The sequence below is a fragment of the Amphibalanus amphitrite genome, unplaced genomic scaffold (assembly GCF_019059575.1).
Source record: "Amphibalanus amphitrite isolate SeventyFive unplaced genomic scaffold, NRLGWU_Aamphi_draft 000146F_arrow, whole genome shotgun sequence".
NCBI lineage: Eukaryota > Metazoa > Arthropoda > Thecostraca > Balanomorpha > Balanidae > Amphibalanus > Amphibalanus amphitrite.
Genome location: NW_024881641.1, coordinates 235,544 through 263,539, shown reverse-complemented (window position 1 = coordinate 263,539; position 27,996 = coordinate 235,544). Strand labels below are relative to the sequence as shown.

At 52.8% G+C, this 27,996-nt stretch overlaps 2 protein-coding genes across 9 annotated transcripts; one reads left to right on the top strand and one right to left on the bottom strand.

Annotated features, from left to right (window-relative positions):
• Positions 1 to 3: 3 nt before the first annotated feature.
• On the bottom strand, positions 4 to 4,064 carry LOC122382769 (oxygen-dependent coproporphyrinogen-III oxidase-like). Of its 7 annotated transcripts, none has more exons than XM_043368553.1 (2): positions 4,042 to 4,064; positions 4 to 1,910 (listed from the first exon to the last, which is right to left on the bottom strand). In XM_043368553.1, exon 2 carries the CDS (start codon positions 1,880 to 1,882, stop codon positions 710 to 712), a length of 1,173 nt encoding a protein of 390 aa, XP_043224488.1. In that variant the 5' UTR covers positions 1,883 to 1,910; positions 4,042 to 4,064; the 3' UTR covers positions 4 to 709. The 7 variants fall into 7 exon arrangements, with proteins under 7 accessions (XP_043224488.1, XP_043224491.1, XP_043224485.1 ...); XM_043368556.1 differs by having other exon boundaries at positions 4 to 1,907; positions 4,046 to 4,058; XM_043368550.1 differs by lacking the exon at positions 4,042 to 4,064 and adding an exon at positions 3,866 to 3,984 and having other exon boundaries at positions 4 to 1,907.
• LOC122382770 (solute carrier family 25 member 44-like) lies at positions 3,007 to 27,996 on the top strand. 2 transcript variants are annotated; one of them, XM_043368557.1, is made up of 7 exons: positions 3,007 to 3,073; positions 22,683 to 22,841; positions 23,578 to 23,760; positions 24,284 to 24,469; positions 24,784 to 24,916; positions 25,382 to 25,512; positions 26,843 to 27,996. In XM_043368557.1, the coding sequence occupies exons 1-7, from the start codon at positions 3,062 to 3,064 to the stop codon at positions 27,032 to 27,034; spliced, it is 996 nt and encodes a 331-aa protein (XP_043224492.1). In that variant the 5' UTR covers positions 3,007 to 3,061; the 3' UTR covers positions 27,035 to 27,996. The 2 variants fall into 2 exon arrangements, with proteins under 2 accessions (XP_043224492.1, XP_043224494.1); XM_043368559.1 differs by lacking the exon at positions 3,007 to 3,073 and adding an exon at positions 10,709 to 11,134.

The following is a 27,996-nucleotide window of genomic DNA, read 5'->3' as shown; positions in this document are numbered from 1 at the left end:
CTGTATAAACGGCGCAATGTATAGCACGTACAGGTCGCACTAAATTAGGGACATCATATTGAATCACGGTCATCGGTGTGGCGAACATCAAACTGGAGGGCATTGCCAATAATTACGCATCAAACGTTTACCAACAGCAGCTGATAACACATGCACGGTGCAATAATACCTCAGCCCTCACTGTTCACAGCTCACAAGTCACGAAAGCAGCCTTGCTGCCCACCCCATATACAACCAATGTCAAAAAAAGAAGCAAAGTGAGGTAAGAAATGTTGAGGAGCAGAAAATCATCTACCCAACATGAATCCCCCAAGTACTCTCACCCATAGTATAGCAGAAAATTATAGACATACCTCACCTTAGCCCGACTCTCGGCAGCACGCAGCAGACCACTGATCGGTATAATTGGCCGACTGCCGAGAAGTACCAGCGTACAGCGTACCGCAAATCAGCCATACCACGAGCGGGCTGAGCTGCACACTCGCACGGCTCGCAAGGACCTGGAAACACGCGATCGTCCCCCAGCGGCCGCACCGCAAGGCATATTCGATAACAAGCTCAGGCGCGGTAACCGGAGCGGTTATAGGCAGCACCACGGGGCACGGGCGCCACTATGGCATCGCTGCGCCGGTCAGCCGATCCCAGCGCGCGGCGCTGGCTGAACACGTCCTGCGGCCACTCAGCACGGCCGTGAACCCTCCGTCTCGAGCTACACCCAATCCCGCGGGTTCTTCAGCACCTCCGTGAGACGCTCCTCGGGAGAGCCGGGCTTGGGCGCGTGCATGTACTCCCAGCGGGCCGTCAGCGGCAGCGACATCAGGATGCTCTCGTAGCGCGCTCCGGGCGTGAAGAGGCCGAACTTGGTGCCGCGGTCGTAGATGAGGTTGAACTCGACGTAGCGTCCGCGGCGCAGCAGCTGCCACTGGCGTTCGGCGTATCCGTAACCGTCATCCTTGTGCTTCTGCAGGATGGGCAGATAGGAGGGCAGCACCGCCTCGGCGCACGACTCCACGAACAGGAACGCCTCCTCCTTGCTGGGCGTGTCGACGTCGTCGAAGAAGATGCCGCCGACGCCGCGCCTCTCGCCGCGATGCTTCACCATGAAGTAGTTATCACACCAGGTCTTGAAGCGGCGATAGTAGCCGGGGTCGTGCTTGTCACAGGCACGTTTCAGGGTCGAGTGGAAGTGCTTGGCGTCCTCCTCATTGAGGTAGTACGGCGTGAGGTCGGTGCCGCCGCCGAACCACCAGCCCATCGGCTTGCCGTCCTCGGACTGCACCTCGAAGTAGCGGTAGTTGAAGTGGATGGTGGGCACGTATGGGTTGGTCGGGTGGATCACCGAGCTCACGCCGGCCGCAAAGAACGGCAGCTTGATGCCGTCAGGCAGGTGTTTGCCGCGTGCGTTCATCTGTGCCACGGCCGGCGGCGGGAGCGAGCCATGCACCACCGAGATGTTGACACCAGCCTTCTCAAACACCTGCCCGTCCTGCAGTACGCACGAGATGCCGCCGCCGCCCTCTTTGCGCCGCCAGCGGTCGACGCGAAACTTGGCGCCGCTCGTCTCCTCAGCCTCAAGGGCGTGGCAGAACTCTGCCTGGATACGCAGGATCAGCAGCTCCATGCGGATCTTCATGTCCTCTCGCTCCCGCTGCATCTTGTCCAGGTCAGTGATGGGCTTTGCCATGAACTTGTCTGTCTGAATGGGTCGCAATGCCCGTGCCGCCTCTGCCTCAGTGACCCGACTGAGGCCATATCCTAATGCTGCAGAACCAGCCACCAAATACGTGAATGCTTTCTGGTTGGACTTGCTCTTTATGAACCAGAGCCCAGACGCGATAGCTGCACGTGCTGGACCATTTAGCACCCACATGTGGCCAACCATCTTTTCTGATGATCTTTTACCAGGACTGCTGAAAGCATACAAACATTCCAATGTAAGCTATCCTCCTTTCACATACAGTAGAATCCGCTACCGCTTAATAAATTCTCGGATAATAAACCCAGCCGCTTATCGTGGCCAATTGCCCACTTGAGCTGTTCACAGACTTCTCCATAGAAGCATATCTGACTCCGGTTACTAAAGCTACCTCTTAATAAATCCAAAATGTCATGTCACTAAGGTGGATTTATTAAGGGGTTTCCACTGATGGAAAGCAGACTGTAACCAGACTGGAAAACATCCTTACACTACGCCGGACGCCCGTGAGACCCTCATGCGCTGAAATTCGGCGAAAGCCCTTTTGCGCTGAAATTTCTGCCTGATTTGTGCCGAAAGTTGGGTGCCTATTTGTGTAAAAATTAAGCCACTTTTATTTAAAGCACTTGTGCACATCTACCGACCAAGGCCATATCAACCAGACAGAGCGTTCCAGGGCCTTGGACGCTCTTCCATGTTTGAGTGTTTGGATTAATTGATTAAATTAATTGAATTAATTGATTAATTGAATTAATTGAATCAGGTGATCCAATACTACCATACGCGTAGCCAGCGTAGCGCATTGTATCGTGCTGTGAAACAAGAAGGCCCGGGCCGAGGTTCCGTGGCCACAAAAAGCGGCGTAGCAGTGTGTTCGAGGCTGGCAGGCGCCAGCGAGGGCCGGGCAGCGGAGCAGCATATGCCCCGGCACATCAGCGGTCAGCCTCTTCTCTGCACACGGCGCAAAGCGCCGCCGGGCACCGCTTGTCCGGGCACTGCTGGCACGCCGCGGACTGCGGAGGGGAGATGGCCAATTCGATCCACGTACTGGAGCGAGCGGGCCCAGTAGCCCGCCCTCATCTGGTGCACCGAAACGGCGACGGCGTTCTCTCGGTCCTCTCCGGGGATGGGGAGACGGGAGTGGCAGCGTGCTTGCTAAGAGTGGCTTGAATGGTAACTCGGAAGAGTTGTCGCGCCATTTGACGCGAGGCCGCACAATGAACCGCCCGGTCCAGCGAGCGGGCGTCCGAGGGCAGGGCGGTCGCTCGTTTCGCCAGGTCGTCGGCACTCTCATTTCCTTTGATCCTGCAGTGGGCAGGAACTTGGGCAGGAACCCACTGCAGGACTACTTCGCATTGCTTGGCAATGTTCAACAAGGTCTTCCATACCTATCTCCGCGCCAAGGGTGGAGGCCTCACCTAGGCGGCCGCTCCTCCTCTGAGTAGATTCAGGGTGGCTCATGAGTTGGAGCACGCGACGATCGGGGCAGGGCCTGTCTCATCCCAAACCTCTTCAGAGCCGACCACAGGGCGAATCTACTGCTAGATTGACCAATGTGCTGAAAAATTTGGTGACCGCCAGTAGCCAAAAAGTTATGCGGCCGCCCTGCCCTGAAAAATTCAGCGGCCACCATGCGCTGAATTCAGCGCATACGAAATAAGGCTGGACATGCACCAAAATTTTGGGCACAATTCTGCCACTATGCCTGACATATGTGGCATAATGTGTATTCTACTTAGTCTGGAGTGACATGGGGTCTCACAGGTGTCTAGGTTACCTAGTGTATGGATGTTTTCCAGTTTCACTGCAATGTTTTGGTGAAGTGTCAATCAGTCAGTATATCTTTTACAAATTGTCCAATGAAATTATACTTTTCATTTTGCTAAGATTTACCTACTAATCAAAACCTGAATGAGCAGTAGGTAGGTAGCGGCGTAGCAGTGTGTTCGAATTGAATTTAATCTTGCAGATTAATCTTGCAGACTCCCTGATACAACTTGAACTGAGAATTGACCGATAATAACTAAGATTCACTTGAATTTGCAAATAAATGCATAAAATGATAACCCCCACCTTGACCTCTCAAAAGGCTTGCCGGCTCACACCTGTCCGTCTCTACCTATCTCTACCTATCTGTAAGAATCTTGACCTATCTTTCTTACCACTTACACTTAGCCACTTACAGTGCTCAAGGCCATACGTTATGTTTGTCAAGACGTTTTTTTTTACAAATTTCTCAAAACATTTCGGTGGTTGTAAGCTTGTGCTTCCAAACCAACAACCTTTTATTTCGTACACTGGAAAATACTTTATTTATCGTTTATATGAACCATAAATATAAATACTATCAGTTCTTCGCTTTTTTTTGTTCAGTTTTGCACATTTGAATTTTTCTTATAAATATAATTAGATTTGAATATTTTGCTAAAAAATTTGCCAGAAGTGGGATATAATGGGGAATATTTGTTTCTGGTCCCTAAAAAGCTGTTTCTGGCACCTAATTGCTGATCAGCCCCAAAATGCTTATTCGACCCTAATATCTGAATCTGGCACCTAATTGCTTCCACACAGCCTAAAGTTGCCAGATCGTCTAGTTGAACTCCGTATTTGCTGTTTGCTGATTCAGCACCAAAACCAAAACATCCAGCACCTATTTTATTCCACGTTTGCCTACCTAATTCGCGTAACCTTCCTGATTTTATGTATCCTAACAACATGAACGTTGCATTCGGTGATGTCAAGTGCCATTTTCGCCAGTGGAGATAATTATTAATGCCATTTCTAGCCAAAAGAGAATCACTAGCCAGCTATGGTGCAGCATAGCAAGACGCTCCTATACCAGCCCGCTATGTAGAGAAGAGACTAGAGATTATTGCACCCTCAGCCATTTTAACGTGAAAAGTTTGGATCCGTCACTTCCAGCCAAGCTCTCAGGTCATAAACTGGAGTAAAGCAAAATGTCAACTCTGAACAGACATGCCACGCAACCGGCCCTCTTTTCAATATTATTAGCTTTCTGCAATCATCGTCTGACTCCATCTCGATCAAACGCAGCATCCGGTTTCTACAGGGGCGTTTGACTGACCGGCCACACAATAACCAAAAACAAAATCAAAGCTTCATGCACACATATGACATAAGTAAGAAACGGATGAAAAAGGCACAACCACGGCACAACTCTGCGCCGCAAACAACGGACAAGAGACGCGTTTACATAGGGTTTGTTGCAAGCTTATATCTCCGTCCGTGATGTTGCAAAAGATGCCAATGGTGCTGAACAATTTACAAAATGATCCCCTCTAAATATTTGAAGACCACTGTGTAACGTAAGGTAACGTAATGGTATTGAGTATCTGTATTGAGTTCCAGCAGAGCACTCAAGTTGAACGAATAAGGGCAAGGCTCATCTCCTAAACACGGAGCGGTCACTCCGACCAGCTCAGTACACAACAAAACAATAACAACAACATGGCGCTCTCCTGCCAACAACAGCTAGCTCCCTTGTGCTGCCATCTAGGGGCAGCATCAAACACATGTACGGTGCATTTAAGATACGCACGACACATCTCCTCTTCTCATCAGAACAATCAATCGCGGCAACACTCGAAGCAACATCACACTGCACCATATCGCGGCACGCGCGCAACATACGATGCACTCAGCGGAGGCACGCGCAATGTACGGTGCATTTAAGATACGCACGACGCATCTCCTCTTCTCATCAGAACAATCCAATAACACCAATAACACCGATTGAGCCCAATAACACCAATACCTGGTGTATTAGACAAAACGGGGACACAAGTTACCACACGCATATACTACAAGTCAGATGTAGGGGCGCCGAGTCACGATCTCACCGGACAGAGGCTATCGCGGCACATAATCGGCCAAGTAGGCCGGGGGCCGGGAGACGCGCCCCGATCGGCGGAGGGAACTGCGATAGTCACCGGGGTCCAGTGCCGGGGCCGGGGAGTCGGAGCCCAGAGAGCTGCGCCGCGCAGAGGGCGGTGAGGACATCGGCGAATCGGTCCCACGGGGCATATACGAAGGCGGCTCAGAGACGGGCCGGTCCGGCGGAGAAACGGGCGGCTCCTCAACCACCAGCGGGGGCGGCGGAGGCGGGTCACTGGTGCTCAGTAGCTGACGGCGGTTGCGGCGATACGTAACGCCGTCGACCCGGACCCAGTAGGAGCGGGGGCCTGCGTCGCGAAGGCATATGCCAGGGGACCACGTAATCTGACCGGGAAGACGCATCCGAATCGACTGGCCGGGAATCAGGGGAGGCAGAGGTCGAGCCTTTCTGTCGTAGTACGAAGCCTGACGGGCCTTCTGACGCGCGAGGGCCTCCGGCACGTCGGAGGGGTGGCACGGGAGGAGGGTGGACCGGAGGGCCGGTAGGAACGTGCGACAGGCGCGACCGAACAGTTTTTGTGCCGGTGAGACAGACATCCCCTCACTGGGGGTGTTGCGCCACATGAGTAGCGCCCAAAGTGGATTTTTGCCATCTTCCATAGCCTTGCGCATAAGGTTTTTCACGGTTTTAACAGAATTTTCTGCTTTGCCGTTCGACTGGGGATAGCGCGGACTACTGGTCTTGTGCTGAATGTCCAGCTCCTTAGTGAATAACCGAAACTCTTCACTGCTGAAAGGGGGTCCGTTATCACTGATAAGGGTCTCTGGTAGGCCGTACCGAGCAAACTGAGAGGTCAGGGCAGATATCACATGTGCGGCCGTGAAGCGGCTGAGGGGCTCGACCTCCACAAAATTCGTAAAATAGTCCACAATCAGCAGGTACGTCTCTCCACGAAGGTCGAACAAATCCATGGCCACTTTTTCCCAAGGCCGACTCGGTATCTCGTGCGGGGACAGAGGTTCTGGTGGCTGCGAGGGCCGGTATGCCAGGCAAACCGGACACCGGAGGACCGCCTCTTTAATCATGGCTGTCATCCCGACCCAGAACACATTCTGTCGCGCCAGCCGGAGGATTGAGGCGACCCCGATGTGGGTGCTGTGAAGTCTGGTAATGATGTCCCGCTGCTGAGACGAGGGTATCACCAGACACCGTCCCTTATATAGCAGGCCGTCTTCCGAGGCCAACTCCCCACGGAGGTGGTGGAAGGCCCTTAGACTGGCCGGCAGGCGGCGCCGGTCATCCGGCCATCCCAGCTGCAGCTGTCGGATGACCGTCGTCAGAACAGGGTCCGCCTCAGTGGCGGCCCGAATCGCCTCCAGCCGCTGCGGAGACACAGAAATGCCATCAACGAGGCGAAGTGACGAGGTCTCCACAGCGAACGCGGCTTGCGGCGTTTTGACTGGGGCTCGGCTCAGGGCATCGGCTACAGGGACCTGTGAGCCGGGACGATACACAATTTTAAAATCGTACCGTTGGAGCTGAAGCAGCATCCGCTGAAGACGCAACGGGGCATCACACAGGGGTTTTGCCATGATCGGCACCAGCGGTTTGTGATCTGTCTCCACAGTCACGTGCCGGCCATACACATACTGATCGAGCCGCGTCAACGCAAAACTGATCGCCAGTAGTTCTTTTTCCAGCTGGGAGTACGCGATTTCACATGCCGTGAGTGAGCGGGAACAATATGTGACAGGCTGTCCCCCTGAAGCAGGACGGCGCCGAGGCCATAGCTCGAGGCATCGCACTGGACGGTAGCCGGTGACCGCGGATCGTAGAATTTCAGAACTGGCGCGCTCGTCAGCAGCGTTTTGACCCGGTCAAATGCGCTTTGACACACGTGGGACCACGACCACTCGTTGCGCGACTGTGTCAGCGCGCGGAGCGGCGCCAGGAGGTGGGAGACGTTCGGAATATAGCGGGAGAGAAAACTGACCATGCCTAGAAACCGTTTCAGACTGGGCACGTCAGTGGGGACTGGGTACTCGTGAACAGCCGCGACTTTCGCCGGATCTGGCCGCATGCCTCCCTCGGAGGTCAGGACATGACCCATCCACTTGATCTCCGGGACCTTGTAGCGGAATTTGTCCGGGTTGAGCACCAAGTTCCTGGATCGAGCGCGATCGAGGAACGCACAGAGATTTCGATCGTGATCATCCTCCGCCTCAGACATGGACGCCCCCCTGCCTACAACCACTACATCATCGGCGATAACCTCTACACCGCGTAGACCACTAACTAGATCATTGATGACTCGCTGCCAGATTTCAGGGCTCGAAGTAACACCATACGGCAGGCGCTTCCACACGTACCGGCCGAAGGGTGTGTGGAAGCAACACAAACGCGCTGACGCCTCCGACAATCCGATCTGCCAGAAGGCGTTTGCGGCATCCAACACGCTATACACTTTAGCATCACTCATACGCGCGGTTATCTCGTCAACAGTCGGGGTTGGATAGTGCTCCCGGCGCACCGCCTTGTTTAGATGGCGGGGGTCGATGCAGAGTCGGATGTCACCTGACGGCTTATCTACGATCACGGGGTGGGAAACCCAGTCAGTGGGTTCAACGATCGGTGACACGACGCCAAGAGCCTCGAGCTCGTCCAACTTCCGTTTCAGTTTGTCCCTCACGTGAATACGGACCCTGCGAGGAGCGTCGACCACGGGGACCGCAGAGGGATCGGTGACAATCTCGTAGTCTTTCAAAATCAGACCCACCCTGCTTGTATCAAACACATCCCGATACTGGTCGATAATTCGTGACCGGCCAGTGGGCGGAGGGGCGGGGGTCGGTGCCCGTGACCGGCTGTTAGGTGAGTGGTACACATACTCCAACGGGTCACTGTCTTTGACGTCGATCAGCCCTAGACGGAGCGATGTCTTTAGACTAAGGATCGGCGCGATAGCCGCCTTGACTACTTTACATTGTAGCGTACAGTTGTGCCCCGTCACAGGGTTACTTAGTTCAAGATTCACTTTTCCATCCGTGTACACGAGTCCCCCGTCATACATGCGGAGTGCCGTCGAGCACGGCCTCAGCCGCTCACCCTGCTCGTCACCCGTCAGCCGCACATAGTCAGCACGTGTAATGACGTCACATTCAGCACCGGAGTCGATTAAAAATGTCACCGGCACTCCACCCGCAGTGAAAAGTGTTTTGTGGGCCTTACTTGGAAAACCTTCGGTCGTCATGATGTCGAACTCAGCCTCCGGGCTGACGTTGGCTGGCGGTGATACCTCCGGCTGTACCGCCGCCGCCGCCGGCCGACTCGCCGGCCGCCGTCCCTGCGCGGCGGCTGGAGCCGGCCGCCAGTCAGCTGATCGGCGCGCCGTCGGCTGAGCGCTGCCGCCGGCTGGGCGGCGCGGGCGCGGCTCAGCGGCGCGCCCCGGGCACTGCTGGCTGCCGGCGAAGTGGTTCGTGCCTTGGCACACTGCACACGTTTTGCCCCACGCTGGGCAATACTTTCGAGCCATCTGGTGAGATTGGCAGCAGAAGCGACACTGTCGGGCCACCATAGATGCAGCTACTCCACTCTCAGTCGGCGGCCGCTGCTCGTCTCCGGCGCTGATCAACTTGGAGTCACGGCTGGCCGCTTCTTCGGCAAGTGCGATGTCAATCGCCTGTGTGAGCGAGAGGCCAGACTTCTTCAGAAGGGCCTGCTGTGTGCGGGAGTCCCTCACACCCATCACAACGCGGTCCCGTAGCATATTGTCGCGATCCGGGAACTCGCATGTTGCAGCCATGGTCCTCAAAGCTGCCACGAATTGCAGGATGGGCTCGCCCGGCCCTTGGGTTCGATTATAAAACTTGAATCGTTCCATGACGATATTTTGCCGTGGGATGCAAAACGCATCGAAGCGCTCCAGTAGCGTTTCAAGGTCGCCATTTGTCTCTTCCCAGTCAGGAAAATGCGACGCAACTTCCTGAGCCCCACGTCCTGCGCAGTTAAAGAACGTAGCCACCTGTACCAGTGGCGGTTTTGTCATCAGTTCGGATGCCACTGCATAATATTTCCATTCTCTTCGCCACTGTCGCCATTCGGAACCCAGTGTCGGCGACGCCATGTTTATTTCTGGTGGGGGGCGAAAGTTCGTCGCCATCTTCTGACACCATGTAACGTAAGGTAACGTAATGGTATTGAGTATCTGTATTGAGTTCCAGCAGAGCACTCAAGTTGAACGAATAAGGGCAAGGCTCATCTCCTAAACACGGAGCGGTCACTCCGACCAGCTCAGTACACAACAAAACAATAACAACAACATGGCGCTCTCCTGCCAACAACAGCTAGCTCCCTTGTGCTGCCATCTAGGGGCAGCATCAAACACATGTACGGTGCATTTAAGATACGCACGACACACACTGCATCGAAATTATCGCCAAATTAACGAACTAGAGCCTCGTCAAATATGCTATGTAAACCGGGTTAATGTCCCACGCAAGATCCCGCGTTTCTTCAGCGGCCTTGAACGGAATGAAAACATTACATTTCTTTTTTGGAGCTATTTGATGACGTCAAAAAATACAATACCCGTTTTAATGGTCAAAATCGAGACAATTGCTCACAAAAATGTTTCCAATTAAGCATTAAAAATAAATACTTTTAAATATTTAAATGACATTGTTTTTTTCAAACAAATCAATATTATTTGCTTACTTAAACGTCATATACAATGCTGAGATCACTACGGGGCTGTCTTAGAGTGTAGCTGCACTGGCAACCTTTAGGCTAGACTCCAGGGGTCATTATACCAGAACAACATGATTCTACCAGCCAGTAGTTCATTTTTCTACTAGATTGGTGCTACGCTCAGCATTTAGGTGCCAGATTCAGAAAAAAGAGTAAGGCGTACCGATGAATAGGTGCCAGAAACAGCTAATTAAGGTCATTTTCCATGATTGGTGCTGGTATCCACCAAATAGGTGCTGAGGACCAATTTTGGGGCGAGTCAGCTTTTAGGTGCCAGAAATAGCTTTTCTGGGACGCAATTAAATGGCGTCCGGATATAATTGTTAGATAATTTAGGCAAATTTTCGGCAATTAGGTAATTTGGTTCTACCGAATACGAGGCATAAAACACGCAACAAAGACGAAAAAAGCGTACTACATTCTAGTGATGATGTTCAATATTGAATTCGCTTGTTTGCCATTGGTGAAAAGCCAAAAGGCAAACGCGTTGCAATAGCAAGAGTTTCGACAACATTTTGCTTAAATAAAGGCTCAAATATGCCTTTGCCTGTGCTAAATGATGATCAGAGAATCTTTTATTCGATGTCAAATTATGCTGAAAATGAGTTTTTAATGCTGGTTTCATCTACACGTGTTTTAAATCGACGCGGCGTGATTTTCGGCATTGCAGCTTATTGCGAATGATACTCTAGTAGAACATGAGTCCTTATGTTCAATAACCTACACAAGCTCGTGCATAAGTGGGTCACGACTTAATTTATTTATTCAAGTCTTTTGTGCCTAGTGGGAACGTGTTTTTAATTTTGAAGCATTTTTTGCTAAATTGCAAAACAAAGGTAGGCATATTTCTCTTTATTTGAATTATTAGTTGTTCATTCCCTTCAAGTTTTTTTCTGTTAGTAGGTGCCTAGGTATTTTTTTCCACTTTCAGTTTTCAAGTAATATGCTCTGAAACTGAAACAATGAATTGACAAAAACGTAGAAGTGCTAGCAAACATTGCCTAGCATGAGTACTTTTATGACCAGTACCTACAACCTACAAACCTACAACCTAAAAACCTACAACCTACTACCTAGTACCTACAAACCTACCCTACAACCTACAAACCTACAGCGCCTCTCCTCAGTTGGAAAACCTTTATGTGGTGTCTGCTCTACTAATGCCAAAGCTTGTTGGTGTTTTTCTTTGCAATTTACCTCTCGTTCTGCAGTCTTCTCACTTTGGTAGTCGTGAAGCAAGTGTCACACTTCAACTTGTTTTTTGCAACTTTACCAAGGAGAGGCACTTTACCTCAAGATGCTTTCTAATCAAACCAAACCAAACCTAACCAAACCTGACCTAACCTTACCTACAACCTAAAACCTACAACTTACAGCCTACCACCTAGAACCTATGGTATTTGTTTGGAAAAGGTCCAATCTACAATTGTGGTGCCATTAACCCGCGCACCAACGGGGGTCTGCGCCAACTTCGCACCGACGGGGGGGGCGGATGACCGCCCCCCTGAGATCTCGAGAACGAAGCAAGATAGCGACAAGCGGTAAACGGCATCGGATATGCACGGTCAAGATCTACAATTTTTACTAAGGTCATTTTCAGGTCAGGTCAAAGATGACGTCACAGGGGTAAAAAAAGTCAAAATGGCGGTGCTAGATATTGATAGAGTTTTTCTCGAATAACTTTCGAATTAGTCAAGATAGGAACAAACTAAGGGCATCATCGTGATCCTCTCGTCAATCCGCATCGAATGATATATATGTTGACCTCGAAAGGTCAAGGTCAAAGGTTGACCTCAGGTCACATGACCTCGAGGTCATCATGTATATCATTCGATGCGTCTTGACGAGCTGAACACAATGAGACCATCCACGCGGCTGTATCTTGTTCCTGTACGGAGTTATTGGCCCTGTTTCACCGGTGATAGCAGCACGCTGCTTTTACACGTGTCAAATTGGGTTTCCATGGAAACATCAACAGGCCCATTGCTCCAACACTACCACAAGTGTGACGTCAGCTCGCGCAATTTGATAGCAGCGTGGTAGCAGCGTCCCGTGAAACACCGCCATTGGCCAAAAACCTTTGGTGACCTTTGATGACGTCACATGACCTCACAGCTGCCCAACAGCAAAACAGACCTCAAGGTAGTGAAGGTTGATCGTATATAAAGTCATGTATGGTATATGGGGCCATTCCGACCCGTTTTAGTGGTAAAAATAGGGAGTTGATTTTTCCCCCATTGACTTATAATGGGGAGGTCGCGAAATTGACCTGACCTTAGGTCACCGATATCAAAATTCCGAGATATACAAATTGTAGCTACTAATGACCTAATAACATCCTGCGACTTTCAAAGGTTTCTGACGTCTACTGTAGCTCTGGCACGGTGACAAAGTTGCAAAAAAGTGACTTGAGGTTGGGTCATTCAAAGTGACCTGGTGACCTGACCTTAAAAGGTAGGAGGTTCAAGCTTGCACACCATGTGTAAAATTGATTAGGGAATAGTCATACCAAATTTCGCGGCGCTACGCGCCGCGGTTTTCCCGCTATTCGCGAAAAACCTCAGAGGGGGGGGGGCAGATATCCGCCCCCCCCCGTCGGTGCGCGGGTTAATATGAATGTGCAACAGCATAATTTGTACGGCCGTTTAAGGTTGTATAATTGTAAAGCATCCATGACAGTTGGATAACGACAACTCAAGAAACTCAAGATTACAAAACAATATTTATTTTTTTATTACTTTTAAATACACAAAGCTTTCGGTCACATATGACCTTGATCACTGCATTTCACAATGTTAATTGTGAAGCACAGTGATCTAGAAAATAAAAAAGTAATTTAAAAAATATCGTTTCTTAATCTTGAGTTTCTTGAGTTGTCGTTATCCCCCTTAACCCTCGCCGGACCTATTGGTTTTCTACATACGCGCCGGCCGAGGGGGGCGGGTACGACCCCCCTCGCCGTTTCGCCCCTGGTGGAGCTAGCGCGTCGCGGAAAAAACGAGCGTGTGCGCCGTTACGAGACGCAGAGATTGGTACCCGATTTTAAGGTCCTAGGTCAACCGGTGACCTCTGAGGTCAGGTCAAATGCCCCAAGGTACGGTTCAGTTTTTGGTGAATAACTTCGCAAAAAACGGCCGCAGAGCCGCGATTTTGGCAGCATCGTGTTCGCCTCGCTCAGGCGCGTCGAATGATATACTTTTTGTCCGGGTCAGGTCAACTTGGGGTGTTGACCTCAGGTCAAGGTCAGGTCAGCACCCCCAGGTCACGAAGTTGGTCGAAAGAGGTCATGTTGCATATTATTAGATTCGGCAGGTCTTTCTGAGTCCATTGGTGGCCTTCCCGACTCGCTAGCTCAATTTGATCAAGAGTTGTTGACGAAAAACTAATATGACCTTGATGTCATAAATGACGTCACGCAAGGTCAACATTACAAAAGTGACGCATCTAACCTTGCAAGGAGTGCATCAAATCACGATTCTGTGTGCTTGAGATAGTTGGAGATCGTTCCCGGCGCCAGAATAGCAGTTTTCATTTTTCTCCATTGACTTATAATGGTGATGTCACGAAAATGACGTGACCTCATATGACCTTTAGGAAAAATCCGAGATATACAAGTTGTGAGACTCATAATGGATACTAGATCCTGCAAGTTTCATTTCCCCGTGACATCTCCTCTGGCAGTGAGGGCGTTGCGAAGTTGCGACATCTGAAGACTGTGCAGAGGTTCACTATTCATAGCCGGTTGGGCTGCAGAGGTTGGGCTATTCATAGCCCCCCCCCCCTCCTAACTCCGAAACTACTGGGCCGATCGTCAAAATTCAAACGGCATCTGATAGCCCCGGAAAAACTGTCGAGCGAAACCTAATTTCATTGACCTCGAGGTCACCGATGACGTCACAGGTCAGGTCAAAGTAAAAATTATCGATATTTGGCTTGTTCACATTTTGGGAGCTGGCTGCCGTCTTACAAGTCAGATCAGGCTGAGTTTTTAAAGCACTCGTGAACAGATGCTTTAGATACCCTGAGGGTACCAAACTTGTACTTTGATTTTCAGGTCAGGGTCAGGTCATCATAGGTCACAGAAATCTTATGTCAGAAGTCGGTCACGTGACACATGTTTTATGGTCCATTTAGGCCATAGATTTCGAATTCGGTGTCGCCTGTGTCATTTGAGGCCATTTTCATCTGAATATAGCTGAGGTCAGGTCACTTTCAGGTCAAAAAAGGTCAAATTTTAAAGTTGAAATTTTTGAATAAAAAAGCATGTCTATCGGATGCAGTTTGAGCTCAGAAACACAATGGTGCTATTTATATTGATGTACGATGTCAAATTCGTACAGAGAAATTGATTTGAAAAAATTAAAATTGTGAAATTTTTGCTATAATGCGTATAACTTGGCCATTTTTGAAGATATCTGGCTAAAACTTGCTAGCAGTTTGATAGCGCAGTCCATTCTGAGTCCTCTCATGCAAAGAAATTGGATCTAGCTCAAAAACTGAGCTCTTGGGAGCGATTCCCGTGGTTCAATGTTTTGCGTCGAAATCGGCCGAACATGACGTCGCTCTGACGTTATTTCCGGCCGACCTATGATAGATACGAAGTTCAAATGTTGACTCAAGGTGTCAAATTGATGCAGCCGAAGGTACTGAAAGTTTGGCGGCGATACGTCAAGCGTTTTAGAAGTTATTGCAGAAAACCGGGAGGGGCTATGAATAGCCCCCCCCCCCCAGTGTGGCGCTGGTTAAGGTTGTATGTTTTTAGATTTTAGGTTAGGTTAGGTTGTAGGTTTTAGGTTGTAGGTTGGCTGGTTTGTAGGTTGGCTGTTTTGTAGGTTGTATCTCTTTTTGTATCTCTTTGAGTTTATCTTGAGCATGATGCATCACAATCTATACCTACCATCCTTGTAATTTCCAAATCTGTTGATATGTGACATTGGGGCTAGGCTTGTTCTCATATGCAACTGTTTTTTATCCTTGCTGAATTTTCAAAAGCACTCTTATGAATGATGCTAGTTTAACCCTATTCCTGGCGGGCTCCGCCGGGACAAGAAACTGGCGGGGGGGGGGCGATTCGGCCCCCCTTCAGATCTCAAAAACTACACATCGCAGCGACAAACGGTAAACGGCATCGGATACGCACGGTCAAGATCTACAATTTTTACTAAGGTCATTTTCAGGTCAGGTCAAAGATGACGTCACAGGGGTCGAAAAAGTCAAAATGGCGGCGCTAGATATGGAGAAAGTTTTTCTCGAATAACTTTCGAATTAGTCAAGATAGGAACAAACTAAGGGCATCATCGTGATCCTCTCGTCAATCCGCATCGAATGATATATATGTTGACCTCGAAAGGTCAAGGCCAAAGGTTGACCTCAGGTCACGTGACCTCGAGGTCATCATGTATATCATTCGATGCGTCTTGACGAGCTGAACACAATGAGACCATCCACGCGGCTGTATCTTGTTCCTGTACGGAGTTATTGGCCAAAAACCTTTGGTGACCTTTGGTGACGTCACATGACCTCACAGCTGCCCAACAGCAAAACAGACCTCAAGGTAGTGAAGGTTGATCGTATATGAAGTCATGTATGGTATATGGGGCCATTCCGACCCGTTTTAGTGGTAAAAGCAGGGAGTTGATTTTTCCCCCATTGACTTATAATTGGGAGGTCGCGAAACTGACCTGACCGGTCACGGATATCAAAATTCCGAGATATACAAATTGCACATATTGGTACCCTAACTAAAGCCTGAAGAGAAGAAATTGATCGGTCAAAAACTCTAGCTCTGGCGTGATTGCAAACTTTTCTGGGGTAGGGTCACCAAACCGCCTCTGGTGACCTGACCTGAGGTCAGATCAACTCAAAATTTTCAGACATGTTGCGTAGAAGCCTTTTAGGAAAAGTCAGAAAATTTGAGCTTCCTAGCTCAACGCGTTTGGGAGAAATAACCAAAAAACCTCAGGGGGGGCTCCTGAGGCCCCCCCCCCCGCCAGGAATAGGGTTAAAGTCTGCCCAACAGGATTGGATTATTTGATACTTGCTTATGATGTGATAAATATGATGTCTTGCAATAAGTCATAGGCTGTATACATATATTTGCAGATAGGTATCAGTATCCATGAACTTGTTTTTACAGGATGAACTCTGCTTTTGATATGGACCACAGACAAAGTTGACAGCCACAAATTTACATGACTCCTGCTTCAAAGGAGATTGGGGTGAATTGTTATAGATCAGTTATTGTCATTTCTAACAAAGCATGCCTTGGGGTTCAGACTTTGCAGCCCAAATAACGTTTATTAGATAGGAGTGGACCAGATGTGCTGATCAGAATATTTGAACGTAGCTTTGTGCTGTGTTGTGATGTGTGTGGAAATTTGTTTTCAATGGTATCATGTATTTGCTGTTGGATTCTAACTGAAGCTAGATAGGTACCTGCATATTTGTTGTAGTTGAATACTAATAGTGCTCCCACTTACTGTTTGCCACCACCTGCAATACCCACATGCTGACTATTGCTTCTTCTGGTCTGATAATAATAGCATCAGTGGTCATCCTATAAAAAATCCACTTTTTTAAGTGTTGTTTGGTAACTACTGGCTTCAGCACAATTTTGCTGATAGCCATGCCTGTCTTGCTGATAACTTTTATTGGTTTGACTTTGGGTTTTGACAACTCTGGCAAGACAGCTTAAATGTTCAGAAAAGACAATAAAAATGAATATAGATCTTCTTCTGTTTGTCGGTTTTCAGACCGAGATTGCGACGATCCCTTAGGCATTTCACCTCCAATCGAGCTAAAGTTTCATAGAAAACGAGCACGTAGGCCGTAACGTGGCGCAAAAATGATAACAGATGTTAAATTGGCATGTCAATGGGCTACTTTTGAGGTAAATTAACTTTGCGCCTATGGGGGGGGGGGGGGGGGGTCGAACGGACCACACCACACCACACCCCCTCGGTTTTTCGCGAATAACTCGCGGAAAAAGTGGCTGATCGCGACAAAACTGTTAGTAACCTCGAGCTATTCCATTTGCCGTCTGGAGGGATCCGCCTTCTCGGGGTGGACGGTGTGGGCGGCGTCAGCTGCCCGGTCCGGCCGTGGAGAGCGGCCGGATTCACCAAACGGATCCCACATGCCCCCCTCGGGCGGGACGCCGGATGGCCGACGTGCCACCCTCGGCGCCCCGCAGCCGCGACACCACCGAACACACCGGACCACCTGCTGCGGGCTGGGGAGCCGCGTCGCCGCGGCCCCCAGTCCGCTGAGTAACTGAACACCGACGGCCCCGCCACGAGCGCCAGTGGCGGGGCGCGCGGCCGCGGCCCATCGGGCCCCCGGGGAGGGTACAGCCGACGTGCCAAGAATCGCCGGTATCGCCACAACTGCCGCACCAGAAGCCAACTACTGCTCGTCAGTTGGAACGCGGAGGGACTGCGGAAGAAGGTTCCCGAGGTCTCCCGCTGGCTCTCTGACAGGAAGGTGGACGTGCTGGCGGTACAGGAGGCTCAGCTGCCGTCTGGCCGGAACATCGCCATCCCGGGGTACCAGGCGGCCGCGGTCGCAAGACGGGCGCAGGGCAGGAGACGGGACGGGCCGATCAAGGGTGGGGACGTCGCCATCTACGTTCGGGACGGCCTGTCCTACTCAACCATCGAGGCGTCCCCGCTCCTGCCCCAAGACACCACGACGGAATGGTGCGCCATCAAGATCATCCCGCACCAAATGCGAGGCCAGCCCTCAAGAGAGTCATCATCACTCGACATATACAACCTGTACCGCCCCCCGTCCCGACTGTCAGCTGAGGACGAGCGGGAAGACCACTTCTCTCTGGACATGTTCCCATCGCTACCCAACGTCATAGCCGTCGGAGACATCAACGGCCACCACCCCGTCTGGGATGTTAATTGTTCCGAACCGGACGCGGTGGGGACCCGGGTGAACGACTGGCTTGAGCTCCATCACTGGGTGACTCTCAACTCCGGCGCGGCCACCTGTGTCGGCTACGGGAACCGCACTCGACAGACCGCCCCGGACGTCGCGATGTGCTACCGCGACATGGCGGGCCGCTGCACGTGGACGGTCGGTGAGGACCTGGGGAGCGACCACCTCCCTCAGCTGATCCACACCTCGATCGGCGGCACGCGACCGAAGAGGATCCGCAAGAGCCGATGGGCCTTTCACAAGGCGGACTGGACTGGGTTCGCGGCTGACTGTGACGCGGCCCTCGCTGACCTGCGCCCGGACTCGCTGTCGGTGGAGGGCCTCAGCGAGCGGCTGGTGGCCGCGATCCTGTCCGCCAGCACCGCCCACGTCCCGCGGGGTGCGCGCGCCGACCCCAAGCCATGGGCGCTCGATCCGGACCTCGTGGCCGCGGTGGCGGAGCGCCGGGAGGCGAGGGACGCCCTCAAGGAGCACGACTCGGAGGAGGCGAGATCCAGATGGAAGACAGCCAAGAAGTCAGTTGCGACCATGGAGGCCGAAGCACAGAAAAGGAGCTTCCGCGAACTGGCGACCGGAGAACTGAACAAGCCGGCAGCCATAGGGAAGGTCACCAAGATCCTGCGGAAGATGGAGGGTGCTGCACCGGACGTCTGCCCAGACCGGGCCATCAACGGGGACTGCGGGCAACTGCTCGCGGAGGACCGGGCCAAGGCCGAGGCGTTCGTCCGCACGTACGCCCACGTCAGTAGAAACGTGCGCCAACCCAAGCGCGACCGGATCGTCAAGACGGAGCTCCGCGGCCTCAAGGCTGCCCCGTGCCGCTGCAGGGGACAGCGCACCGACCAGTGTCAACCCTTCACCGAACAGGAAATGTACGACCAAATCCGACACCTCGGGACGAAGAAGGCGCCAGGACCGGACCAGGTATGCACCGAACACCTGCGGCACCTCGGACCGACGGCCTACCGGACCCTTCTGGCACTCATCAACAGATCGTGGTCCAACTTCGAGACGCCCGCCTCATGGCGACGGGCGACCATCATCCCCATCTTGAAGGCCGGCAAAGACCCCAAACAAGTGGGCAGCTACCGCCCGATCGCGCTCACGAGTCACATCGCCAAGCTAGCGGAGCGGATGATCGCGGCCCGGACGACCTACCTCATCGAGCGAGACCGACTGGTGCCCCCCGAACAGGTCGGGTTCCGCCGCGGGAGGTCGGCGGAAGACAGTCTGGCCCGCTTGGTCCAAACCGTTCAAGATGGCTGGAATCGCCCCAAGCCGAGACGAGGCCCGGAGGATGGCGTGACGGCGGACCGCTTTGTCCTCCTGGCGTTCGACTTCTCCCGTGCCTATGACACGATCGATCACCGGATGTTGCACCTGAAGCTCCTCAAGCTCCTCCCCAGATGTCTCGCGACCTGGATATTCCGGTTCCTTCGCGACAGGCGGGCCCGCGTAGAGGTCAACGGCGCGCACAGCAGCGAGCGCGTGTTCCGCGCGGGCCTGCCGCAGGGCTCGGTCCTGGCACCGACCATCTACACGCTCTGGGCGGCGGACCTTATCGAGACCCTGCGGAACGCCTCGGACCGCACGGACGTCCTGATGTATGCGGACGACACGGCCACACTGAGCGCTGGAGCCACCGTAGAGCTCGCGGTGGCTCGCGCCCAGAAGTCGGCCGACGCCCTGGCCCGATGGGCAAGGCACTGGAAGATGTCCATCGCCGGACAGAAGACCCAGGCGCTGCTGCTGACTCAGCGGAGCAGGGACGAGCGTGGCGTGCAACTCCTGGTGAACGGCACGCAGGTCACCGGTGGCACCAGCCTACATCTTCTGGGGGTGACCTTCGACAGACTCCTACACTTTAAAGACCACTGCGACTCTCTGCGGCGGAAGGTCCGGCCGCGGACGGCACAGCTGCGGAGGATGACCGGCCGGACCTGGGGTCTCCGCGAGGCGCAGCTCAGGACAGTCGCGAACGGGTATGTCCGGGGAGCCCTTGAATACGCGGCGGGTGCCTGGCTCCCGGCCGCGTCCCCGTCACACGTTCAGCTGGTGGAGCGCGAACTGCTGGCGGCCGCCCGGGTGGTGACCGGATGCCCACGGTCCACCCCCAGGGACCCCCTGCTGGCCGAGGCAGGCATCCCTTCAGCATGGTCCACCAGGAAGACGCTGGCCGCGCGAACGCTCTGCCGAGCGCTCGCCCTGCCGGAGGACGACCCTCTTCGCCGCGTCGCGGAGGCCGACCCACCCACTCGACTGCGGTCTACCACCGGCTGGCGACATCTGGGGCGATCGGCGCTGATCGAGGCGGGCGCCGAGGGAGTGACGGTGGAGCCGCGCCTCGAGGTTCCCCTCCTCCCGTGGACAACCTGCCGCCCGATCGCCTTCAATCTGGACGTGGGACCCGGCGGTCGTCGAGCCTCCTCCAACGAGACGCGACGAGAGGCCGCGCGGCGGCACCTGGCGGCGCTCCCAGCCCAGGCCACGTGGATTTGGTCCGACGGCTCTGCGGACGCTGGGGTCAGGCGAGGAGGGGGCGGCGCCGTCATCTTTACCGCGTCGGGGGAGACTCTCGAGGTGGAGGTGGCGGCGGGAGGCCTCTGCTCCAGCACCCGTGCGGAGCTGTTCGCCCTGAGGGCGGCGCTGGAGCGAGTCCGGGATGAGCCGTCCCCCGCCCCGCTGGTGGCGTGCTCTGACTCACGAGCCGCCCTGAGCCTCCTCAGCGCGGGAGCGGCCGCCCAGACCACCACTATCGGCGCGGCGATCTGGAGGACGCTGCTGGACATTGCCGAGCGCCGGCAGGTGACCCTGCAGTGGGTCCCTGCTCACTGCGGGCTGGCGGAGAACGAGCGCGCTGACGCCCTGGCCAAACAAGCGGCCACCCTGCCCCAGGGCGCCGTGCCCTCGGACGCTCGGTCCCTGACACGGGCAGTTCATCGGACGGCCACACGTCAGTGGCGCGAAAACTGGCCCGACTCCTTCTTCAAGACTATCTTCGGGAGCACCCTGCCGCTCCCCATCCCCGGAGAGGACCGAGAGGCCGCCATCTCGGTGCACCAGTTGAGGGCGGGCCACTGGGGCCGCTCGCTCCAATACCTGCACCGGATCGGCCGCCACCCCTCCGTGGCATGCCTGCAGTGCCCCGATAAGCGGTGCCCCGCGGCGCTCTGCGCCGTGTGCCGGGAGGAGGCGGACGTGCCGGAGCACGTCTTGCTCCGCTGCCCGGCCCTCGCTGGCGCCCGCCTGCGGCTAACTGGCAGCATTTACATCGACCCGTCGCGGCTGCGGGACGCCGACCTGGTGGCTGCCTTGGAGGCCGGCTACCTTCGCCATAGGGAGCCTCTCGGCTATGGTCCTCCGTAAGGAGGTCCCAGGGGGAACAACAACAAACAACAACAGCTATTCCATTTTACACATATCCTGAAAATTTCATGACCCAGGACCCAGATGATCTTTAATCTGTAACCTGTCTCTCGAGAGCATGTTAGGCCGGAATGGCGATTCGGCGTATGTCGCTTCATATTAACTGCGCATTTCCAGTCTTGTGGTTGTAAATGTTTCAACATGTGTAATGGTGTTTGTCCCATGCATTATGGTTCAAGGTCACATGAAGATGAAGGCAATGTAAAGGCCATTGACCTTAGAGTAGTGTTTCAGGATAGTTTTCGAGCTAATTTTGAATTTAGCGCCTATTTGAACATCTAAGAAGTAGTTTTGGGGCTAAGTAGCATGTTGCGCAGCTGTCAGTGGTGGTTTACACCTACACTTGTATGGATAGCCAGCAGGACGCCTGCTGGTTGACCTGACATAACCTTACCCGACCCACTCTAAATGCATGAATACATCATAGTTGATCAAAACTAACATGAATTCGTAATCGGGATCCCGGAAAAACCATAAGAATCTTACTTTTGAGTTTGGAATATCACTCTAATCAAGTCAATCTCTCCAGCAAGTCCCGATTTCCCGATTATTGGGTCATTGACCTGACCTGGCAGGTCAACCATTGACCTACGACCTTAAAATTGGGTAGGTATCATCGGCTTCCTCTCATCACGGACAACACTTTCATTTTCCTCGCAAAGCTCTAGGTCGATCAGGGGCCGAACGGCTGGGGGTCCTACGTACCTCCCTCCCCTATACTGTAAAAGGCCAATGCGGGCGAGGGTTAATGAAAAATGGTCGCATAGCAGCAGTTTCAATATCATCGCGTTTCTTGTGTCCAGCCGGTCTAATAACATGCGCGTTGCCTGGGAACAGTTAGCTTGGATTTCGACCTCATTCAAGTCCGAAGGCCCAAAAGTCCGAATGTCGGGTCAAGGCCGGTCGGGTGAGGAGGTTTGTCCGAAGAGGTTGCTGTGCTGCCCTCTGCCCCGATCTTCTCCTTTGACCTGACCCGCTGACCTGACCTGACCTGACCCCGCTGCTCTCCCACAGCGGTGTCCGGAGCGGTGCGAGATGGACACCCAGCCGTACATCCGCACCATCGAGTGGGAGATGCTCGACAAGCGCAAGTTCATCCCCATGTCGATCGCCAGCTCGTTCAGCATCCGCTGCCTGCTCTACCCGTTCACCGTCATCAAGACGCGACTGCAGGTAGGCGCCACGTGTGGCCCGCGTGCCGTCAACTGGGCACGCCATTAAGGCCTGGCTACACTATGCGTTTTCTGCGTGCGTTTTTGCAGGTTTGGGTGTTTTGCGTAATATCGTTCTAGGAAAAAAGTTATAAACAATGTAATTTTTACTTTGGTTATATACAAAAGCTAATATAACTCTTATGTAACTAAAATTTAAGGTGAAAAACATCACAAAAACGTAATATCGCTCTTTTTTCTAGAACGATATCACGCAAAACACGCAAACACGCAAAAAACGCACGAAGAAAACGCATAGTGTAGCCAGACCTTTAGCCCTTGGAAGCAAAGTGTAGAACTAAGAGTAAGACCCGAAATCCCTGATCTCAGGGATGAATAGAGCAGCGTGTATTTTTCCGCAATTTAGCTTGATTAGCCACGTAATAAATGAGAAATCAACAATGAACCAAGCCGTGCGTTTATTCATTGCTGTACATTCATTCATTCATTCATTCATTCATTCATTCATTCATTCATTCATTCATTCATGCATTCATTCATTCATTCACTGTCTATTCATTGTCGACGCAATGCGCTCTCATTATCTCTGGCCGGATCCCTCCTCTCTGACCCCTCCCACTCTCCGCCTGCTCCCTTCCATTTGACCCTTCCCCTGTCCTTTAGCATCCCACCACCTGGCCACTTCCTCTCCTCTGACTTCCCCGCCTCTGACCGCCCCCGCCCCGCCCCTCCGTCAGATCCAGCACCACCACAGCGTCTACAGTGGCACGTTCGACGCCTTCCGCAAGACGTTCGTGCACGAGGGTGTGTCGGGCCTGTACCGCGGCTTCTGGGTGAGCGCGTTCCAGCTGGTCTCCGGCGTGGCCTACATCACCACCTACGAGACCGTGCGGCACGCGCTACAAAAGTGCGGCGTGCAGGTGAGACCGGCTCGCGGGCGTTTGGAACGGCCAAACGAGACGGAGCGGGCCCACAGATCTTGTGGATGCCTCTCACGGCGCCGGTGAATTATTTGATTCATCGTGTGTTAAAGTGAAGCGTCACCATTCTTTTAGATGATTTTAGAACTGTGTGCTGCGATCTGCTCGCCTGACCTTTGTGAAGGTCGGTGTGTGTTTATTGTTTATATAGCACAATAGTGTCGCAGCGTGGTTGGCGCCTGCACTTATCACCGCACTACCGTAGCTCTACTGCGTATCTCCGTCTTGCACATTGAATCAATGCCGACAATTCCATACCTATTGATAAGCGATTGACCGTACCAGAACGAAGCTGGATCAAAACATTGCTCTGACACACGGTTCACCTATTCTGGCCGCTATGTGCCAGTCCGCCGCCGCGCGGTGCCTCTAAACTACCCCCGCCCCCTGCGGTGGCGCCGGCCGCCGCGCGGTGCCTCTAACCTGAGCTCCGCTCTCTGGCCGCGCCCGCCGCCGCTGGCAGGACAGCCGCATGCGGGCGCTGGCCGGCGGCGGCGCCGCCTCGCTGGTCGGCCAGACCATCATCGTGCCGTTTGACGTCATCAGCCAGCACCTGATGGTGCTCGGCCAGGTGGAGGCGCGACCCGGCAAGAAGACGCGCAAACTCAACCCGCTGCGCATCCAGTACGAGAACATCTCCAAACGAAGGGTATGAGCGTGGAGCGTGGATGATGATGGCGATTTCGTTGTACCTACTTGATGGGTAATTGTTGTTGTTCTTACTCCACTGTTGTTTCTTTGGCTGCTTTGTTTTCGTAGGCAGCTATAAAATGAATTAAAGGGTATGATTATATGAATTATTACTACATTAATGAAGATATGGATGTATTAAAAAAAAGTTATTATTACTGTTATATAACTATTACTATTATAACTACCCATTATTTTTTATGGAGCACATCGCGTTGCATGGTGCATTGCGCTTGGCTGTAAATTTGGTAATATTTTTGTCTCCTTTTTCAGATAGCATTAGAAATTATCAAAGAAGTCTACAAACAAGACGGGCTACGGGGATTTTATCGGGGATACTTCGCCTCCATCTGTGCATATGTTCCTAACTCGGCATTATGGTGGAGTTTTTACCACTTTTACCAAGGTAATTACCAATGTTGCCTCTGCTCAGTTGAATATTTTATCATGTAAATTTTACGGTGTGCCTTAGTTCATTGACTCACGAAGGTCTTACCACAACAATGAGTGTGATTATCCCAGGTCCTAGACTCCTAATTTGCCTTATTCTATTAAGACTTTTTGAGCCTTTGCCAATATTAGCGTCATGTGCAATGGCTCGTTTTATGCACCTTTGTTCATCGTCCGATGCTGTTCGCTCATTGTTCGTTGATTGTAATCGGTGCCTTAGCTGGCCGGGGTCTCAGTTATGCATAATGTGTGCCTGCGTGGCGTTGCCATCGAATACCCAGAACTTGCATTTTTTCCTGTTACGTCTCAGTTTCACCAATGGATTATTTCAAATCACCCTGAGACCTTCTGGGCCTGAAAAAGTGGTGTGTGGTATGACTACCGCCTACCGGGCTGACCGCCGTCGTTTGTGTGTCCACAGAGCAGCTGGTGAAGGTGCTGCCACCTAGCCTGTGTCCCCTGCTGCTGATGCAGTGTCTCTCGGCGACGCTAGGCGGCGTCACCACCACCGCGCTGACCAACCCGCTCGACTGTGTCCGCGCACGGTACCAGGTCAGTCAGCAGCAGTGTGTCCAAAATTGTAATGTTGCGGGGAAATCCACCCATAATGAAAAGTATAATGACATCCTAAAAATAGAAATAAAGACATTCTCACGGCAGTCACAACTTAAAATATAACCTCGAACTTAAACTTTTAGGAGCAAGAGAAACACGAACCTCGCAAACTCTCAAAAGACGCCAAGACAACCATAATTCGAATAACCAAAATATTTGAATGTATGAACCGACTCAAAAACCTCTCCCGAATATCAGAATGCCTTCAAAATTTTATCAGTACCTATTCAATATTTCTACATCATTTTCTCGTGAAGTATATGAAAACGGCGACATATGTGTATGAAGAAAGGGTCAAAGTCAAGTTTTATGAAAAAACGACATCATTTCCGGCCTTTTTTCCACATCCTCCCCCTAACGTAAAATGAATTTAGCCACACTGGTCAGCAGTGGGACTGCCGTCCGGTCGGCGCGGCCACCGCGGGCGCCGCCGCTCGCCCGAGAAATGAGCATATCGAATTGGTTTCGAATTATGAGACGAGTTGTATTTCCATCGAATTCTTACATTTCTTTCCGCCCGTCCGTCAAGACTGGCTCAGCCTCGGCGGCGCACCAGGGTAGTCTCCCAAACCAATGTCTCCCTAATTCCAATCACCCTTCCGGTTGTGAAAAGGTCCTATTAGACCGTAATGACGTAACTACAAAACAAACACAATTATATTCATATTTATTGTACTCGTTGATATTACCTGTGTCACCCCGATGAAAGCGATTCCCAAATTAATTCGGAAGATACTTCATGACGTATATTTACTGCACATGTATATAGCGTGACCTGCGTTGTAGGGGCCGTCAGAACCATTGCATGTTACCGACTGCTGTCCTTTCTTTTTCGAAAAAGTCAGCGATTGTAAAAATGTGTTTCGTTTTTTTTTTTGTAGGCGGTTCTGTGGTAACCGTATGATGCACCTCTCATCCGAAGGTCCCATTCGGCTCGTTGCGGCGCATCGGGGCTTGTTATTGCAGGCGGGCGCCTGGTGTATGTCAGTGACGGCCAAAGGTCAGAGATGGTGTCTGGCGCCGCGGGTCTGACGCTGGAGCCGTCCACTGCGCGGACATCGCGGGGCTGTATGTACACGGGTCCGGTCTGAGGGACTGATAGCCCGGTGCACTCCGCTGGCCGTCGTGCTGTACCCCTTCTGCCCCCCCCCCCCCGACACACACATCTCCGCCGGCCCGGTCGGGCGGTTCGCCTATCCTATCTCCGGCCGCGGTCTGGTGGCTCCCGCGCCTCTCCGCTGACACGGAGTCCTCCCCCGGCCGGCAGATCCAGCGGGCGGGCACACTGCCGGAGACGGTCGGCGCGCTCTGGATGGAGGAGCGGTGGCGCATCTTCACCAAGGGCCTGTCGGCGCGGCTGCTCTCCTCAGTCACCTTCTCTTTCATGGTGGTGCTCGGCTACGAGTCGGTCAAACGCTGGAGCGTCCACGACGAGTTCAAGCCGTTTGTGCGCTGGTAGCCCCGCTAGTACCGCCGGTGCTCTGCAAAGTTCGGGTGGGCGGCCGCCAAGGCGCCCAGTCTTGGCACGGCGCAGTAGGATAGTTTGAACTCCGGGACGCTGCAAGCGGGAGCGGCAGCCGCCGCGGCTGTAGGCCCATCTCTGGTGTGTCGGCGGCAGGACATGACGCTCCTGTGTCAGACGTAGTGAGGCTAGCTCTCAAATGTGATCGATTCTGGTCGAATGGCGCCGCTGAGGTAGGGCTGACTGGCGCTGATGATATCAATCGTATTTATTGGACGTGATCGGTGCTAATTCGCCTGGAGCGCTCGCAACGACGGTCGAATCGTGTTACGGCCTTGACGCTGACGTTGAGTCTGTGACGAAGCTAGTTTTGCGATCGGTACGTATGATCGTACGTACTCCCCAATCAGTGAGCGTTGCGAGCTTGTTACGGTGGTTTCCGTTGCTCCCAGTTAGTGCCGAATCTGTTGGGTTTTACAGTAGCAGAGACACGCGCGTTTCTGATGTCGTTGACAGTAATATTTAGTGTCTGTACGATGTTGTACCACGCTACTCTCCGTTTTAGCTGGGTTACTGCTCTGAATGCAGCAGTCGTGTTCACCTCAATAGACCATTTTCAGCCCGATGTCAACTGTGGATTGTGGATGTGTGCACAGTGCTGTCAGTTGCCTTGATCTGGGAAATAATAGTTTGCGTCGGTACTTCCAGGCGCGCGGCTGGGAGCGGCTGTCACAGTGTCAGCGCCCCCGGCGGCACTGAGGGCCGCCCCTGGACGGCTCCCTGTGAGCCGGCGCCGCTGCTCAGGCCATACGGGTCAGCCGTGCGAGGCCGACCGGTCGCAGGTCGACCCCGCCCAATGTCAACTCACGTACAGTGGACGAGAGTGCCCTTCTCTGTGTGGGTGGAAACGATGACTTTATACGCCACTGAAATACATGCATTGTGAATGAGTCGGTATA

What these genes read in the sequence shown, in the direction of transcription:
- LOC122382769 (XM_043368553.1), bottom strand. Translation starts at nt 1,882, where the DNA reads ATGGTTGGCCACATGTGGGTGCTAAATGGTCCAGCACGTGCAGCTATC.
- LOC122382770 (XM_043368557.1), top strand. An exon ending in TCATCAAGACGCGACTGCAG is followed by an intron (nt 22,842 to 23,577) that starts GTAGGCGCCACG and finishes CCCCTCCGTCAG; the next exon opens with ATCCAGCACCACCACAGCGT. An exon ending in TACAAAAGTGCGGCGTGCAG is followed by an intron (nt 23,761 to 24,283) that starts GTGAGACCGGCT and finishes CGCCGCTGGCAG; the next exon opens with GACAGCCGCATGCGGGCGCT.